The 19337-nt window shown below is 33.2% G+C and overlaps 1 protein-coding gene and 1 long non-coding RNA gene across 2 annotated transcripts; both read right to left on the bottom strand.

The window, feature by feature from the left end:
- Nucleotides 1-2526: 2526 nt before the first annotated feature.
- Nucleotides 2527-3050, bottom strand: LOC130810327 (cytochrome b-c1 complex subunit 8-like). Its single transcript, XM_057676337.1, has one exon. The coding sequence runs from the start codon at nucleotides 2954-2956 to the stop codon at nucleotides 2738-2740; it is 219 nt and encodes a 72-aa protein (XP_057532320.1). The 5' UTR covers nucleotides 2957-3050; the 3' UTR covers nucleotides 2527-2737.
- A 6426-nt stretch (nucleotides 3051-9476) lies between these two features.
- Nucleotides 9477-11834, bottom strand: LOC130810326 (uncharacterized). Its single transcript, XR_009041030.1, has 3 exons — nucleotides 11399-11834; nucleotides 10029-10663; nucleotides 9477-9947 (listed from the first exon to the last, which is right to left on the bottom strand). It is a non-coding gene; the product is annotated as an uncharacterized LOC130810326 (long non-coding RNA).
- Between the last annotated feature and the right edge of the window lie 7503 nt (nucleotides 11835-19337).

The following is a 19337-nucleotide window of genomic DNA, read 5'->3' as shown; positions in this document are numbered from 1 at the left end:
GTTACAGAATACAGAGGTTACTAGGCAAGAGAGTTCACACTTCATAAATAAATTCACTAAACTACATGAGTGATATACACTAAAAAGCTTTTTCACCCTTGATCAACGACAATCACCCCATTGACGTCCATACGAAGGCACCAAACAACAAATAGAGCTGCCAATTATTGGAATTCAATCCAAAGACCTAAAGTTCGAAACTTTCCATTGGATTCTTATATATTATCACAAAGTAAATGTAACTCAACCTTTCAATGACATCACAGATAATATGCTAATTAAAAATTCAAGGACTCAAAACAAAATTAAACATTAAGGCAATAATTAAAACACAAATCTATTGATTAATTGCAGCAGATACATAATTATTTCAGCGAGATCATTCAGTAACAAAAGATCCACATACAGTTAACTTAAAACCATCCAAATTCATTGCAACTTTATTCAATGCAAATGAAATATGTTCAATCTTTACTTTATTGATTAATTGATTAATTGCAGCAGATCCATAAGTATAAAAATTGAAATGGTAAAATTGTTGCTTGCCAATAATTGTGTAAAATTTAAAATTAATATTGAAATATATAGTCCACCTAGGGCCAAATAACATTTTGACTTCTAACAGGCAACCTTACATTTGACTATGCCTTGGGTCAAAATAAACATACTCTTTCTTGTGATAGGGGTCTTGTTTGTAACATTGCCATGTCAATTATCAAACTAGGACTATTTGACCTAGTTCTAGAAATTTAAAGACTTTGCTAAAAACATATGTCTATGATTGAATTTAATAATATGTCTCGTTCTTCATGGAGCCAAAAATTTATAATTCTGTAAAATTAAATTATAATGAATCATAAATAATGTGAGTTTCTTATTTATATGTTAAGTTGGGCACGTAATTTTCTATCAAGGGTCTTGTTTTTAGATAGAAAAAATTGCATACTTCCAGCCATCAAATTCCACTTAGTTGGGACGTGGGAGTCGCTAAATGGCATTGGAATTATGGAATAATATTGTTGGTATTGTGACTCAAAATCACTAGCCAGCCCCATTTACTGCATTAAAGCTTTGGTTGTGCTAATTAGTTGTAAATCAAAGCAATTCTCAACTTAATGCATTTTTAATGATCAATGAAACAAGAAAAAAAGTACTAGATCATAATGCAATGCTAAAATGTACTAATCTACAAGTTCAGAGTGCAAGGATAAAGGGCGTCACACTTGCAAACTAAGTGGACTAACACAAAGCTAACAAAATAATGGAGCTGCCATGAGGGTAGTTCAATGGTGCCTATAGCCTATAGGGTAGCTATCCTAAGGTACCAAAAACAGGGATGCATTTTACTCTACAAATAAATTATTTCACAACAAGGCATGCAAAAAATGTACAGAAATCCCCAAGTCTGAAATTAGTTGCAATCCATCAGCTAAAGAACACTTGGAGATCCAAAAATTCAGATGAGCCAAGTCCTACTTCTGATTTATTCAGTTACACAAACCTATCCAACTTCTTAAACCAAAAAAGAAAGGAATGTTGAAAGAGTGAAAATAGAGAAAGACACTATATCAATTGACTCAATGGTACAGGGAAGTTAATTTCTAAGAATGATCATAGCTCCATTTCCATTTTATCATAGTCTAAAAGCAGACGAAAGGGAATTAGAAGGCACTCACAAGAATTGTTGAGCACTAGACTAGGTAATATTCACTCCATATGTGTCTTCAAATATAGCTCAAGAGAATGACTATAGATTTCCTCAGCACATACTAGCATTCTATACAGATGCAAATCTTTCACTAATCAAGATTTCACCATTCACAATAAGGTTCTAATGACTCGTATAACAAGCAACCAATACATCATCTCATGTAACTCTTTAATATCATACTTCCTCCGACCCTAATTTAATGAAACAGTTTCTATTAATAGATGTTCTTAATTACTTGCAATACATAATGGAAATGGTAAGTTTATATTATTAAACAACCACATTACCCTCGTTAATGACACGTTGAGTGTTTCTGAAAAATAGACATGATAATACACTACAAGGGTAAGTTGGGTATTGTCTACAATTTACCTCTACAGCTGTGTTCATTCTATGATAGTCCCAGAAACAACAATAATACACCCTTCCAGACCCGCTTAAGGCTAACTAATGCTAAAATTCTAAGCTTACCATGAGTTCTTCGTACAATTCAACAAAACAAAAACCAAAACACAACAATCAAAATAAAAACACGTCGATTAATTGCAGGGCTATCATAATTATTCAAACAAAAAAAAGAATCATAATTGTTCCAAATTTATTGTAACTTCATGCAAAACACTTGAACCTTGTTAAAATTCACATGAAAATCGTCACAACTGCTACAAATTTCTTCCAAACCAAAACCAAAGATCTGATTCATCTGAGCATGGAAACATTCAACTCAGATATATATACAAAATAGAGAACGCGAAGAAACCTAAAAAATATATCGATTAAATGCAGGACTATCATAATTATTTCAACAAATAAGATAGTTAAACATAATCAATTCCAATTTATTGTAACTTAGTTCCAAACAAACAAGTGTACCTTGTTAAAATTCACACGAAAACCATACAGATCCAATAGTAGAGCAGCTTGTAGAAATTTCTTCCAAAATAGAACAAAAGATCTGAGCATAGAAACATCCGACTCAGATAATATAATCAAAAAGAGAGAACAAACGAGAAAACCTCAAAAAAACTAGTAGCGATGCTCCAATTTCTCCTTCTCCTGGTACCAATTAACATAAGAGTATACTCCGACAAGAGGTACGAGCAAAAGAGAAGCGTTGATCCAATTTTCCGTCACCTTGTGAGTGAGTTTTCCAGGCAAATCTTTCCATAACCCTGGCATCACTTTCTGCTGATATGGTGATAATGCGTATTGCACTGCCTTCATCTTCACTGGAATTTTCCCCATCTTTTTCTCTTCGAGATGATCTGAAAACCCTAGTTTTGTGCAATTTGGGGATGCTTGCGAATTAGAGAGAGAGGTTGAAAAACCAGGACAACTCGATGGTAATTGATTTTTATATGAGGAATAGTAAACGAAGATTTTTATGGGCCTCTAAGTTTTGCTGTAGTATGGGGTTAGAAAGTCTTAAGCCCAATAAGGCTGAGATAGAGTCCTATCTTATATGAGACTGTCTCACTGTGCGACGACTTTAAAACAAGAAGCCCATAAGTTAAAAGTTTTTATTATTGAGCTATTTAACCTAAATATTGAACTATTTAATCAGCAGTTCTCCCGCCTCTTGTATGAGACTACCACCACTAGCCAAGCCCAATAAGCTTTTTTGAATCGCTCAAAACCAAACTTTAAATGAAAATTTGAAATACTTGAGCGAAAAAAAAATTTAATTAAATAAATCAAGTTTTAAAAAAATCCCAAAAGTAAGCTTGAAAACCCCAAAGCTGTGCTTTAGAGCTGTTCGCAGTTACTAACTGCGAACAGCATATAAAACAAACTAGCTGTTCGCAGTTAGTAACTGCGAACAGCTATTTTGTCTTACATGCGAACAGACCTGTTCTACAAAAATGCAGGTCAGTTTCTTTTGTTCGCATTTTATTCATTTCGCAAAAACCCTAACTTCATTCGACATTCTCCCTCTAAAACCATTGATTCATTCCATCAAATCTTGCATTCCTCTTTCAATTTGGCACTTCAAAATTAGTGTGGGATACTCTAGCTTGCTCAAAGGTAAATTTTTTTGTGTTTTTTTGGTGTATATTTTGGTTTTTAGGTTTTTAACCAAATTTGTTTATTTTTTCAAATGTAGGTTTGTAGTTGTTAAATCAAGAGTAATCTTAATCATCCATAAACGTTGAAGGTAATTTTTAATTGTTTTTATAGCTTTATGTTGGATTTTGAAGTAATGTTGTTGTATTAGTTGAATATTATTAGAAATGTTGATGTTGATGTTGGTTTTAGAAATATTATTTGTGAACTTATGTATTGATTTATTATTTGGATTTTATGTGTATTATATATGTATGAACTTAGCTACGTTATGGATTTGAATAATTTTTAGACCAAAAAAGATTATACTCAAATGAATATAATGTACTTGAATGGGCATGAGTTGATATTGATGTTGATTTTCTTTGTATTAATGTAGAAAATGACATCATTTCGCGTGACTATAGTATGTGTTTGGAATGGTTGTATTAGAGAAAATAATGGCAAAGTTCATTATGTTGGGGGAAGACGTAAGTTGTTTGCTTGCAATTCGAACATGAATTTGAACCACTTTAGACATTTTATATGTTGTAAGATTGGATTGGACCCTACTAGAAGTACCGTAAATATAAGCTTTAAATATGCCTTGAGTGGAGAATTTATTGTCTTTCCTGTTGAGGATGATGAGGCTATAGATGCGATGTGGGAGCATTCAAAGTCCACCCAAATTCCCTCTTTGGAGTTATACGTTGAAAAAGTACCATTAGGGAATGTAGTTGCTTCTAATACTACTCCTACCCCTATGCCTATATTAACTCAGGAAACTGTAAATCCCGCCGTTTCTTCCGCATTTTGTGTTTTTTCTCAACCCCCTACAAATCAAGTTCCTATTGATTCAATAGCTAACTTAGGAGAAATTGCTGAGATGGGACCTTGGGATGATGGAAATAAGAGTAATGATGCGGAAACACTGGGCACCAGGCATCCAGATTCCGTTCCATGGGTGATCGATGATAGGATCATCCCATACTTAGAGCTAACAAGGTTATACGACTTTCACCTCGTTGCATACGGTAGAGTTGACCGTGCCATTATCACAACATTGGTAAAGAGATGGCGTCAGGAGACGCATACATTTCATCTCCCTCTCGGTGAGGCTACCATCACATTGCTTAATGTAGCCTTACTAACGCGGCTTTCCATAGAGGGACGTGTCGTGTGTACAGACGAACGCCAATTATCAGGCTGGCGTGATATGGGGCATCGCATATTGGGAGAGCGCCCTCCACCGGAAGTGATCAAGGGGAGCGGTTTGCGATGCACTTGGTTGGTTCAGACCTTCTCGCATCTCCCCGGAGATGCTAATGAGGCCACCATTTCGAGGTACGCTAAGGCGTACCTCTTATACTTTATAGGAGCTGTGTTGTTTGCCGATAAAACAAGCAACCAAATACAGCTCCTATACTTAACTTTACTTGACGACCCGTGGGAGCGCATCGCCGAGTATAGCTGGGGCTCCGCAGCCCAGGATACTTGTACAGGAGGCTTTGTGGTGCTGCCTATGAGAACGTCAAAGAGATTGCAGGACCACTAGTCATATTACAGGTAATAACAATAACATTTAATTCTAAGTCACATTTGGTTAATTACATACTAATTACATTTGCGATCGTTAGCTGTGGGCGTGGGAGCATATTCTTATTAGCCAACCTTACAGAACCGTTGGTCGTGGTGATATTGCTCCTCCACCACAACCCCCACTAGATGTTGCGTACGGTTCCAGGTGGAATTTTGCACGCCAGACGCGCAAGCACACCGGTAGCGGTCTAGGATTCTACCGAGATCAGTTAGACCTGCTACGACCCAACCAGGTAAACATTTCAGTACTCATTAACATTAGTACAATTTAATCAACATATCACTTACCTTTTCATAACATGTATTTTAGTTTTTGTGGGACCCATACCTAGCGGAAGCCTACGCAGCTATACCCGAACACTCGGGGATTCATTCAGGGGCGTGGAGGGCTTCTGTGCCACTCATATGCTTCAACATTGTCGAAGTACATCTACTAGAGCGCATAATGCGCCAATATGGGTTGGTACAGGGCATTCCACCGCCTTGTGACACTGAACCCCAGCTGCACCTAATTTCGCGCAAAAATCAGGCTGGGGCAAACTGGATGGATATCAACTGGCGTCACATCGCTCGTTGGGATGCTAGAATGGAGCTACTGGCACAAGGTGCGCCAATCGATATTCATGACGCACCTACTACACCAGACTACATGCCGTGGTTCCTCTCCATCACGCGCCGATGGATGACACCACGTGCCATCTTCGAAGCATCACATTACGCACCAGCTGCGCCTACGATGACCCAAATTGTAAGTCTTCATTTGCATTTATATGATTAAGTTGCCAATTAAATAATATAATGTTACATTAACTAAATATTAATTGTAGGCACAAGGTGCGGCAGACGTGATGCGGTATAGCCACGAGGAGCCGGTGAGGGAGATTGCCCATGGCATGCTCGTCGGCTCGCAATTCCAGCACTTCATACAGAAATTCGCTGCAGATTCCTCAACGACTACCGCCCGTACGCACGTCTCATCTCCTGCTTATGACTACCATTTGGAGGAGATGGATCATTCATAGCCTGTTGACGTTACGGGGAGCTCGCAGGCTGGGCCATCACACCCATCACAGTACCAATCCCCTCCACTGTCACAGCGACACCCGAACGCCTCTTACTATCGTAGGAGGCGAAGGAGACCAATTCAGTTGGATAGGGTAGATGAGGGTTCGTGAGCGTTAACGTTTAACTTTTGTGCATTTGGATCAACTATGTACATACATATATATATATATATATATATATATATATATATATATATATATATATATATATATATATATATATATATATATATATATATATATATATATATATATATATATATATATATATATATATATATATATATATATATATATATATATATATATATATATATATATATATATATATATATATATATATATTAATTGATTTTTATATTTCAAACATTTGTATATATTTTTTATTGTATATATATGTTTAATTACTTTATCATATCCTTCAAGCTTTGACTTATAAATGATCGGAGTTTCGGCGATAAATCATGCCGCCTTAAAGATATATCGACTTGTAATTACTTATTATAATGTCTCTAGTGCAAATACAACAAACAACAACTTAAAAATAAAGGAAAAAAAAATTAACTATCTGTTCACAGTTACTAACTGCGAACAACCATAACAGACAAAATAACTGTTCGCAGTTAGTAACTGCGAACAGCTAGTTTGTCTTTCTTTTGAAAATAGTTTGATTCTTAGTTTATTTAATTAATATTTTTTTAGCTTGCGTTTTACAAATTTTCACTTTAAATCGCCCAATCTAAAATGTCAAAAGCCAATTTCAATTAAATTGCCAATTCCAAGCAATAACGTCAACAAAGGCCCAACCTGTAATATATTTGTTTAAATTTTTTTATATAATTATGTTAGGAAAAATTTAAATTAATAATTCAACCTTTCATTTATTTACTGTGAATAATCCCAACTTTGGATTATTTTTTAATACTCCAACCTTTCCTTTTAGTTTGTTGTCAGCATACTAATAGGGTATGTTAATAGCAAACTAAGGGCAAAGGTTGGATTTTTATAAAATAAAAGGGTGTGCTGATAGCAAACTAAAGACAAAGGTTGGATTATCAAAAAATACTCGAAAGGTGGGATTATTCACGGCGGATGAGTGAAAGGTTGGATTAATAATATCAATTTTTTCGTTTTTAATCCAAATTTAAGACTTAGAAGTTAAAATTCAAGATAACGTTGAAATTAGTCTTTTAGCCTTGGATTTGGTCTTTTAAGTCTTGAAATTGAAATTACTTTAAAACAATATTATAATACCTAATTTAATAATTAAAACCAAATCGAATTTAAGTCTTGGAATAAGTATTTTAAGTCTTAGATTTGACCTTTTAGGTCTTCAATTTAATCTTTTAAATTTTAAATTTGGTATAAAAGTATTTAAAAAAAATTAGATCGTGGACTATTTGACCCATTTATGGGTGGTGGCACCCATGCAACCGTTGCATACAAGTTTTTATGCTCATTAATTTGACTCATAAATTCTTGTTTTGGACCGTCCCATTGATAGGACGAGTCCAAGCTATATGTGACTGGTTTTAATATATATGTGATTGGTTTTGTAGATGCAAGTTTACATTATATGTTTCATTTTATCATCTATGTGTACATTCTTAAGGCATATGTAATCATTATTAAAGTGTAAGTAATCACTATTACTATGTGATTTTTTCACTAATAGATAATTATTCTAATTTAATTAAACAAGCATAGAAGAGTTAAATATGAAGCACTATGTGATCAATTTTAAGCTCTATGTGATTGATTTTAAGCTATATATGATTTTAAGCTGTATGTGAGTCTTAAGTTATATGTGACGGATATATGAGCGCTTTTAAACAATATGTAGTTATATTTGGGTGTATCATATATGGTGTCCTAATATTGCCATATATTTTTTTAGATTTCCTTGCAAAAAAATGATCACAAATCCACTAGGAACTTCACCTCTCTTGAAGTCTTTCATTTGCCTTTTCCATTTTTATCCGATGGTTTATTAGCCTCATCTTCTACAAGATCTTGTGTTTGATATAATCTTCACAGTGATATTCAGTTACTAGTTTCTTCTCCTCCAGAAGATAGAACGATATGCTGAGACATGGCGAAAAAGAAGGATTTTGGATTGATTGAACTATAGTGTTAAGATTTTGTGGGTTCTAGATGAGAAAACTTGATAGACAAACATGAATTGAAGATTGTTTATATATTTGAATAAATTTGGGGAAAGTTAGAAGCTTCATCTTATGGGTTGTTGAATTCCAATGATTATTTAGATTTTCATTTTTCCAAATTAATTTGAATTACTTCTTCTGTTCTCTAGTAAAGTTCCTACAAGAAATGTTCATGAGATTTAAGAAAAATTAAATATTTTAAATTGTAAATATATTATTTTATTGAATAATTAATTTGATTGAGAACGTTGAGACCATAAATATTAAAAATATATTAAAAGAAAATAAGCGGAAAAAATAAGGAGACCACAACTAGTAAAAAAATATTTTTATAAAGTTAGTGGAAAACATTTGGAAACCATAAGGAATATAAAAATGTAAAAATGAAGTTAGTGGAAGATATGTGAAACCTTAAGCATTATTAAAATATTAAAATGAGGATAAACAATGTGGTAAAATCCTTTTAGACTTTAAAAGCAACAAGGATGAATGACCCATAATTGCTTTGAACCGTGATGACAAGGTAGTCTTCTAATAAAGTTTTCAAGGTCAAGGGTTGAATAGCTCTTGGTGAAATCCAATCACGAAGATATATTTTATGTAGTGAGAACCTACCTATATATGTTTGAAGTTTTGGCCGCTTCAAGTAGTCAAGATTAGCATCCGACTATGATAAACTTATGAATAGATATTGACACGGCAATATATAATGTGTCAAGGTAAAAATGACTATGCGTTATTGATTGTATGTGTATTTAACATTTTAGTGGTTGGATGGGCTAGTTGATTCAATCTGTAGGGACATCATTCTAGTTCGATCACTTGTGAAGAGTTTTATACTAAGCGTTAATTCAATCCGCAGGGACATTTGCGTTGATGCATGAAACACGATTATTTACTTAATTTGTAAAAGAAGAACGAGGTCTGATATACTCTAAATGGGGGAGGTTTGTTGAACATTTAGAGTATATAGACCTAGATTATATGTACTACATACTAAGTATAGTAGTAGGACAATATACAATGTATTACAAGTCTAAATAAATGCCTTAAAGAAAAACGCAAAACTATAAAACAGAAGAAAACAACGACTCGTCGTTTAATAGGTGACGAATCGTCGCTTGGATCTTAGTCTCAAAAATGAAATGGACATAAAGTTGAGTTAGCTTTAGGGGAAATGTTGAGTCGGGGTTTTTGGGGACGACTTGTCACTTGGCATCTTTGCTTGTAATGATCATCAACACGCTTCCAATTTTGTGCTCCAAGTGGACAAAAGGTTCCATCTGTTGACAATTCAGACAGAAAATAAACAAGTACAAGTCCCCTCCATTATTCCTGATTTGGGAGGCTCATTCTCTGTTATCTCTGCTCAATCAAAAAAACAATTAATAATAAATACACAATTTGTATCAAATATGCATATTATGATCATTCAAGTATGTATACCTTTTACTTGGACAACCTCATTTGGATCCACATCTATATTTTCTTTCCAATGAACATTACCCCTTGGCTTCCACACTTGTTTTCTTCTCCAAGGAAGTTTTATCTCTATTTCCTTTGAAGGCTCTCTTTGGGATCTTCATTTTCCTTACATGTCTCTTCAACAACATCCTTGCTCTTTGAAGGCTCATCTTGGTCTTTGGGATCATGTTTCTTGGTAACTCGAGGTGCCAAGCTAGTAGCGGGATCTTGTGCTGGAGTATTAGTTGAGGTCTTGAAGGTTCGAGACATAAACCTCTTATCAAGAGGTAAAGCTTAGGGATTATGTTTCTTGGTAACGTAGGTACCAAGTTAGTAGCGGGATCTTGTGCTGGAGTATTAGTTGAGGTCTTGAAGGTTCGAGACATAGACCTCTTATCAAGAAGTAAAGCTTTGGGATCATGTTTCTTGGTAACTGTAGGTACCAGGCTAGTAGAGAGATCTTGTGCTGAGTAGTAATGGACTTTTTGGGTTGAAAAGGTCCGAAATTAGTATTATGAGCTTGTTTTGCATTAGCCTCTTGTTTGATTTGAACATAATTTTCAACATCGATCTTCGTAGATTTACTTTGAATGGTCATGATTTCACGATGATGAAACCTGCAGTGACAACGAAAAGATGAGAATGCGTCATAATTATAAATTAAAATTAGACAAGGAATTAAATTAAAAGCAAAGTAAAAATATATAAACAAGATCAAATAAAAATAACATAGGAGAGCAACCACTAAGAGAGATCAAATAGATTATTGTATCTAAAAAAACACATGAATAGTTAATTTCATCAAACTTCAAACAAGTCCCTGGGCTTAGTTTCAACTACATAATTCTATCCATTTTTTGATTTATGTTTAACATAAAAAACTTGTGTTGCTTGACTAGAAATAATAAACGGCTCATCCGTTAGAAATCGGCTCGTGTGAATCAACTTTGAGAAGCTCACTCGAGTTCTAGAACCACTTAAAATAGAAAGCCCTAACACGAAAAATCTATAATTTACAAGAAATTTACAAGAAAAGTATAAGGCCCTAACACAATTTCACACCTGGTATAGAAAATTACAAGAAAGAAAACGAAAAAAAATAAATCAGAAATAACACACAAAAAAAAAAAAGAAATTCTGCTACAAGAAATTCACAAGAAACGAAACAAAAAGGTAAAAACGAAATTCTGAAGAAACAAAAAGAAACAAAACGAAATTATGATGCAGAAATTGTCACATGATTTCATCAATAATAACATAATCTCTACATATTTACAGAGATTAAAAAACAAAAAAACAAAAAACAAAAAAAAAACAAAAAAAAAACAAAAAACCAAAATACAACACCATACCTAACTGATTTAGAAGATAATCAGTGCTGCCGGATGAAGAACAATTGATTTCGTCCAAAATACAACACCGTTTTGGAAGCCCAAATCGTCCACACTGATTTGGAGGACAACAACTGATTTCGTGAGAGGATGAAGAACAATGGCCAATAATGGAGGATGAAGAAAAATCGTCCAAAATACAATACAAAATGCGGGATGAAGAACAATCGTCCAAAATATAACAAGCTCAAATCGTCCCACCTGCTTCAGTGTAGCCGGCCGGTGATGATATGTTCTGAAGAAGAAGAAGAACCGGGGTTAAGGGTCGCTGAAGAAGAAGAACGGCGGTTAGGGTACGGTGTGGTTGAAGACGAAGAACATGGGTTAGGGTTTAGAAAATGCGGGATTTGGAATGAATACAATAGAGCGGGATTTTGGAATGAATACAATAGAGCGGGATTTTGGAATTGGGTTTTAGAATAAGCGGGATTTCAATTTGTATTACACCTGTTTTTCTTTTTTTTTTTTTTAATTTTTTTGACGCTTTTAATGAACTAAATTCTAACTCTTTAAACCGTCCAAAATTAAGCGTCTAAAGGCTCTGTTTTTTCAGACAGTTGCTCAAGTGTCTAAAATGAAGCGTCTAAAAGCTCCATGTTTTTAAGTAGTGTAAGAATAAAATAAAAATCAAAAATGATTAATAATAAATAGTGTCAAATATTAAATAGGATTAATCGCAAGATAAGACGGAGCAATATTCTAAAAAAATGGATGTTATTTCACTAGCAACTAGAATTTCAATACCTTGTATAAGCTAAAAAGAGGGTTAATAATCCAACTATCCCCTCTTGTAATCCTCTAAAGCAAGAAACTTAGACCATTGATGATACTGATAAATAGACAACAAAGAATAAATTATATATGGCGAATAGTTGTGTTCAAGACTGCTGAAAACTTTAAACTTTTGTAAGATGTATAACTAAAGGAGAAGGATATCGAAAATCACCCAATTCGGAAATGAATATCAGTTGTTTTCATTATTTAAAGAACATAGATTCCTAAATTAATTAAACATGATCTTATTTATCTCAAACTTCTATTATATCATTTTAAGGTCATAATAATTTAATCCTCAAATGTTTGATATATTGGTTGAGTTAATTGGAATTTAACCTAAATATATCTCAAACCTAAATTACTCTTATTCGGATCTGGATCGGGTTCAGGTGGACCCGAATTCAGATCCGTTTTCAAGAGCAGGACCCAAATCCGGACCCGGATTCGCGGGTCAAGTTTTGCAATACCCATATCCGGATTTGTGGATACTTCGGATCCAGTACCGAATGCAGGTCCAAAACGGGTTTGACTTATTTTTTCTTTTTTTTTGTATTTTTGGATCATGTTGAGATTCCTATAAACTATTTAATTGACTAATGATAATAATATATATAATTTCACAATCGATCACCCAAAAAATATTATAGAACTTAAAATTGTCTTGAAAACATTATAATTTCACAGCGATATTTGTTGTGTGATTGCACTGTTGTTTGGGAATTGGGGATTAGGACTTTAGGAGTCAGTGATATACTAGTATGAATATAATGTATCACATTCAAATTATAATATAAACTACAGTAGTAGTGTAGTACACTGAGTCAGTGATAGAGTAATAATCACTTAGGTTTTTAAATAGCCCAAAGCCCCAAATCAGTTTAGCATAGTAGCAGTAAGAGTATTTGGCAATTGGTTGATGGCTGTTGGCCTTTTTAGTTGGTTTGTTTGATCAGCTAGAAATGTTGGTTTTTTTGTTGGCTTTTAAATTAGCTGAAAAAGCTAGTTTTTTGTGAAGATGTATATTTAATATATATAAAATTAAAAACAGGTCCTCCATATCCATGGGTCTGGGCATTTTTCTGAGATCCGGATCCGAACCCGTGAAATTTAAACGGATCCATATTCGACGGTTCCAATTTTTTAGGACCCAGATCCGTGAAAACGAATACGGATCCAGAGATCTGGGTCGGATCCAATACCCTTGCCATCCCTAAGTCTCTTAATCTTGATCTTTCATTCTATTGACTAGTTTAATAAAAATATTTAATTCAAGATATTTTTAGCACAAATATAATCACGGGTTCACAATTCTATAAATCATTTCAAATCAATTTTAATCCTTAATTAATTTTAGATCAATCCCTTTACCATAGATACAAGATCTAATAACTTTGACTTGGTCATTGACACGAATGATAAAATAGATAATAAATAAATCTACACATCAAGAACTAATTAAAGAATTAACATAAAATAAAGAAATTAAAAGGAATTAAGAATAATAAAATAAAGAAAACTTACTTGATTATATTTAATAGTAAAAACCAAACTACACTAAAAAGAACGAAGAATAAAGAATGTATGTATTAAGAAACAGAATTATTGAATTGAATAAGAAACTAATTCACAATTGTAAATTATAGGTTTAAAAAAATTTAGGATTTACAATAGAAAATTAGGACAAGGAAAATTCTAAGATAAAAACAAGATGTATTGTAATATAATTAACTCCTTTATTTATATTAACTATACCCAAAAAAATAACAAATAAAAACTCATTAAATAAATCAGGACAAAAAGTGGCAACTCATTGCTTTTAGAGATGTCGACTCTTCGTTTGCTCTTGATTGGCGAAAAGACCATCATTTCTTGCTCGGGTGTTGGAATTAGGCATGTAATATATAGTTGGAATCTCTTGAAGTCTTGTTTCAAACACCACTAGTCTTGCATTAATACCACATGGGAAAGATAAATTAAATGTAAGTAGAACCAACTACGAAAAAGAAAACAAAGAAACTAATAATAAAGAAACAAGAGAAGCAAGAAGGCCAAAATACTAAAAGGTAATCTAAGAGGACGTCAGTAGTCTAAAATATGGATATGGCGTCTCTAACTATCCCTATCCCTAGTTAGGTCCTTAAAGAGGTTTAACTCATACAGTCAATTTTTATTTGCTCATCCCAAGTTTTCCTAAGTCTTCCTCGACTCCTCTTACCCTCTACTATAATGCTTTCTACTCTTCTCACAAGGGCGTTGAAAGTCTTTTTCTGCACATGTCCAAATGACCTCAATCTATTTTCGTGCATCTTTTCAGAAATAGGGGCTACCCCTAGTTTGTCTCTAAACTCTTGGTTCCTAATTCGATCCATCAATGTGTGCCCACACATCCATCTTAGCATACACATTTCTGTAACTTCCATCTTATGTTCAAAAATCTTTTTTACAGGCCAATATTCGGTCTCATATAGTAGAGCAGGTCTGATTGCCGCCCGATAGAATTTCCTTTTAACTTGCTTGGGAATTTCCTATCACATCGCACTGTGGTGGCTGCTCGCCATTTGAGCTAACCAGCATGTATACGATGATTAACATTTCCGTCAATCTTCCCATCCCTTTGAATGATCGATCTCAAATACTTATACTTGGTCGTACTTTTAACAACTGCTTCATTAATGGACATCTCTAATTCTCCTACCGGTGATGTCTCACTTGCATGAGAATAGGCGCAAATAATTACACTTGCAAGATACAAAACATAAATCATGTGAGGAATGGCCCAATGAATGAAAGAAAGTTGGTTCAATAGATTAGGTCCTAAATCATAACAAAACCAATTATATCTATCAACCTCCCTAACATCTAGGATGGTTTGGCAATATCAGAGATATTAATTATATAATTGTCAATAATATATAAGTGCAATATGATTTCATACCAAATTTTGTACTACCTAATGGTTAATTTTACTATGTTAGTACAATCTCATATAAATATTCTTACCTTTTGTTGGCTGTGATTGGGTTTGCTTACTGCCACCTTCCGGTAGTTATGCTGCATATTGCTTTATGCTGGTGAACTTGGTGTCATACACTAATAGTAAGTTATTATTAGTAACAAAAATCTTTAATAGTCAGATATTATAATATTTAATGAATCAATTTATTATAATATAAAATCAAATTAGAATCAAAAAGCGTTTGTGATTCAATGGATTGAGCATTTGTATGTTAAGCATAAGGTTTGAGATTCGAGCCTTGCTAGGCATAGGTATTAGTTAGGGGGATTTTTGACCGCATGCATCCTCTTTACTCCTTTGTCCGCATCTTTTAGGAAAAAAGAATTCACCATCCTGACTCTGCCTTGTGCGGAATACTAGGAGCGTCCTTTACTTTTACCTTTATAAAATCAAATTAGAAGTAAGTATAATTATAATATAATAGTTAATAATAACATACGTAATTTTGTACCTTGCGACTACCGATAAAATATTATTTGAATACCTTGAGACTACCGATAAAATATTATTTTATTTCCACAATATTTTCGACCATTATTAAGTTGGTCGCAAAGTTAGTCATTTAGTTTCCAACTAGACAGATTGTTAGTTGCCAATGTAGTCGGAATTTCCGATTAAAATGGAATGTCAATAATATGTAGTCGATATCCTAACTTTTTTTAGCGATTTTTTTAAAACTTTTCATATGAAATTTCATTTATTTCCAATATATATATATATATATATGTATATATGATTTGTGAGTCATAATTTAATTACTTTACCCCCTTTTAGTATATGATGACGCTTCAAGTACGAAAAGAAGTAGCAATCAATCCAACACGTCAATATGGAAAAAGAAAGAAATGAGATCATGAATAAAGTTATATAATATATATTTATTTAATTATTTAGTTAATGAGGTCACCTTCTAATAATACACTTAAAAAATGTGTATTTGATAAGTGATACATTGATATAGCAAGGGATTTTTAAAAAAAATAAAGAAACCCAAAGATGAGGAAGACCAACTTTTTTGTATCGTTGTATTATGAACTCATCAAGCACTAAAAGTCTTAAGGTAGATTGGATATGTAAAATGAGCTCATTAGAATTGTGCCTTATAATTGTTTAATAAAAGGTAATGTAATATCCCAGATTTAACTTGAAAAAGGATTGATAGACTACTCATATCAACAAGGTGCATCTTCTTTTCTAGGGAGCCCATTTGCTAAGAACTCCACAGTTAAGCGTGCTTGGTGGGGAGCAATCTTAGGATGGGTGATCTCCTGGGAAGTTTTCCCGGGTGCGCACAAGTGAGGCCAAAGTCCGCCGGAAAGACTTGTGTTGGTTTGTGGGGCCAGTCTACAGTCTTCATGAGTAGTCACCAGCGGTCCGAGGGGCCGGGGTGTTACAGGTAAAGTTAGGACTCTAAATGACTTGCGAGAGTGGGTTGATAAGTTTTGATATTAACATCAAATATGGAATTGAGTTGAATGGTTCAAGAATTCAAAGAACCTTTGAATATTTGAATAATTTTGTATTTGAGAAAAAATTGTCGAAAATAATTTAATATTTAATTTTTTCGCTATAAATAATCTTACCTATTGGGAGGAGATGATGGTTTAGATCACTGGATACGCTGTGAGTAAATACATAACAAATATTGGATTATTAGTTAATTTAATTTTAAATATGAGTTTATTCGCGGCGGATGAGTAAAAAGTTGAATTATTTTTGATAATTTTTCTTTTAGTATTTTTAATAAAAGCTATACAATCTATTGTAAAATGTAAATAATTTGTGCTAAATGTCTCAATACAATTTCACAAATTTTAAAGGTGAATCGTGGAGGATCAACCTTCGCTATAGATAGCTTTGTCTCTGGTTGTTTTATATCTAAAATGAACTCGTCATCATTTTATTTTGAATTGTATTAGTTTTAAAATTCGTTATAACAATTTTAAGCATTAAATATAAATATGGAATTATTTAATAGTATATAGCTAGTAATTAACCGAGTTATTAATGTTAAAATTAAGTAGTGAGCTAAATAAAATTTAAATATTAAAATATATATTTTACTAATTGATAGAAATACTTTATCCTTTTTAAATTTGAATTTAAATAGAAAAGACTGGAAATATTGAGGTTGTCCAACTATAAAGGGAAACAACCAATATTATACGAGCAATTTGTCATCTCCCTCATTCTTACACATGCAACTTGACTAAACAGTTGATATTATAATTATTCAAAAGCTAAAAAGTTGTTTAAGGGCTCCTTTGGTATAAATTGTAAGACGAGTTAATATGCGCTGCTTGTATTTGGTATAAAAAAAATCTAACTCAATCCATTTCTTTGGGTTAGTTAACAAATATCCTTGTTTTGATTCACTCATTTTCAGAGAGTAACATGAAGAAATGAAAATCACCTTAGTGTTTCTCTTATCATATTAGTACCAAACAATCAATATGTTTAACACTTATTAATTCAATGTAATTTCCTTTACTTAACCCTTTCCATTTTATTTCTTTTTATCCTCCGTACCAAAAGACCCCTAAAACTACTAAAATAAGGTGTACTTAAACTCGTACTTAGAAATCAAGAATTGAATCAACAATCACTGCTTTATGTGAAAGTCATGTATAAACTTGATTCATACTATTTTACTCCGTTTGCAACAACCTAATAATAGCAAGTATTTTCCAAGGTTGCACATGATTATGTTTGCATGTAAAAAATACTAACTATTTTAGTACCTTTTATGGTTGACACATCTAAGGGATTGTTACTGGGTTTTTATCCGAAAAAAGTAACGGATTCAAATAAAGGTACCTTTACTTGGTGTTTGTTATGAAAAATAGGGTTACACTTCCCCTTACTTGGGAGAAATAAAGATTGTTACCGATATCGGTCTAAATATTTGGGAAATATCTATTCTCCTCCTCCCTCAGACCCATTCTCTCAACCCAATCTCACTCTCACCATGACTCCATGAGCCACTTTCCAACCAACAAATACCACCGTCCACGAATAGTCATTGTTTGAATCGCCACCACCTGCACCAGTCACCGTCAATTCCATCTAACACCACCACCAACCCTCAGCTTTATCTCGCCACCACTACGGTCCGGTAAATACAACAGATTCACCGCCAACGCCACCCTCATCGATCTCCACCACACCCTTTTCACCTCACATTTTCCAACAACCATGCCACCATCCTACACCAATACTTTGTCGTCAAGCGTTGAATTGGCTCTTTAAAATCCTTTAAGAAAGATAATCCATTGATTTGCTTTTAGCTAAAGTGGGTTTGGTGTAGAAAATATTACAATAATATTATATTATAAATATATTACAAGATGGAAATCTACACTATTTGTAATCCCTTTGTTAATGGCCTTGAACACTTCTAATTCACCAAGTAATAATGAAGATATGGTTATGATAATGAATTGTAGTCACCCGGAAACTTGATATTTGTAGAAGGTGTTTAGCACTTTCCTATTGTGATATTTCTACCATAAAGGTGTTTAGGATGATGATGAAATTCACAATGAGATACAGTCTACATAATAATTTCATAGCACAAAGGTGATTGCAATAGCAAAGACAAGTATTACAATGGATTAATAACTTTGAAAATATTGAAAGTTAATGAACAAGAACAAGAGAAGTTCTTAAAGAAAGAAATTAGAAAAATATTAGAGAATGGGATGGAATGTCCCTTAGCATAATTATAGAGAAGAGTATCAATCAATGCTTCTCCATGAAATAAGTGTGTTTCATCAAACAAAGCATATGAACCAAAAGGATGATTCACCAATGCTTATCAATGAAGCATAATGAGTGTTTCATTCAGAAATTACCTCTAGTCAAAAGTTAATATCCATTAGTGGTGATTGTACTCAAGCAACACTAACAAAATAAACGAACAAGACTAACAAAACCGCAAAAAACAAAACAGGGCCATTAAAACAGTTTGGGTATGCATTAAACATTCTTTATTATTATAATTTGATATTAATATTCTCACAATATGCTTATTTGACAAAGGAGATTCTCACCATATGTATAGGATAAATTTGTGTTACCTAATACAAAAGAGTTTCGTTGAATGAT

This window comes from Amaranthus tricolor, chromosome 4 (genome assembly GCF_026212465.1).
Source record: "Amaranthus tricolor cultivar Red isolate AtriRed21 chromosome 4, ASM2621246v1, whole genome shotgun sequence".
NCBI lineage: Eukaryota > Viridiplantae > Streptophyta > Magnoliopsida > Caryophyllales > Amaranthaceae > Amaranthus > Amaranthus tricolor.
Note: the sequence above shows the minus strand (reverse complement) of the source record. Positions and strands in the feature narration are given on the sequence as shown.

Coding starts and splice junctions, on each gene's coding strand:
- LOC130810327 (XM_057676337.1), bottom strand. CDS start 2,956: ATGGGGAAAATTCCAGTGAAGATGAAGGCAGTGCAATACGCATTATCA.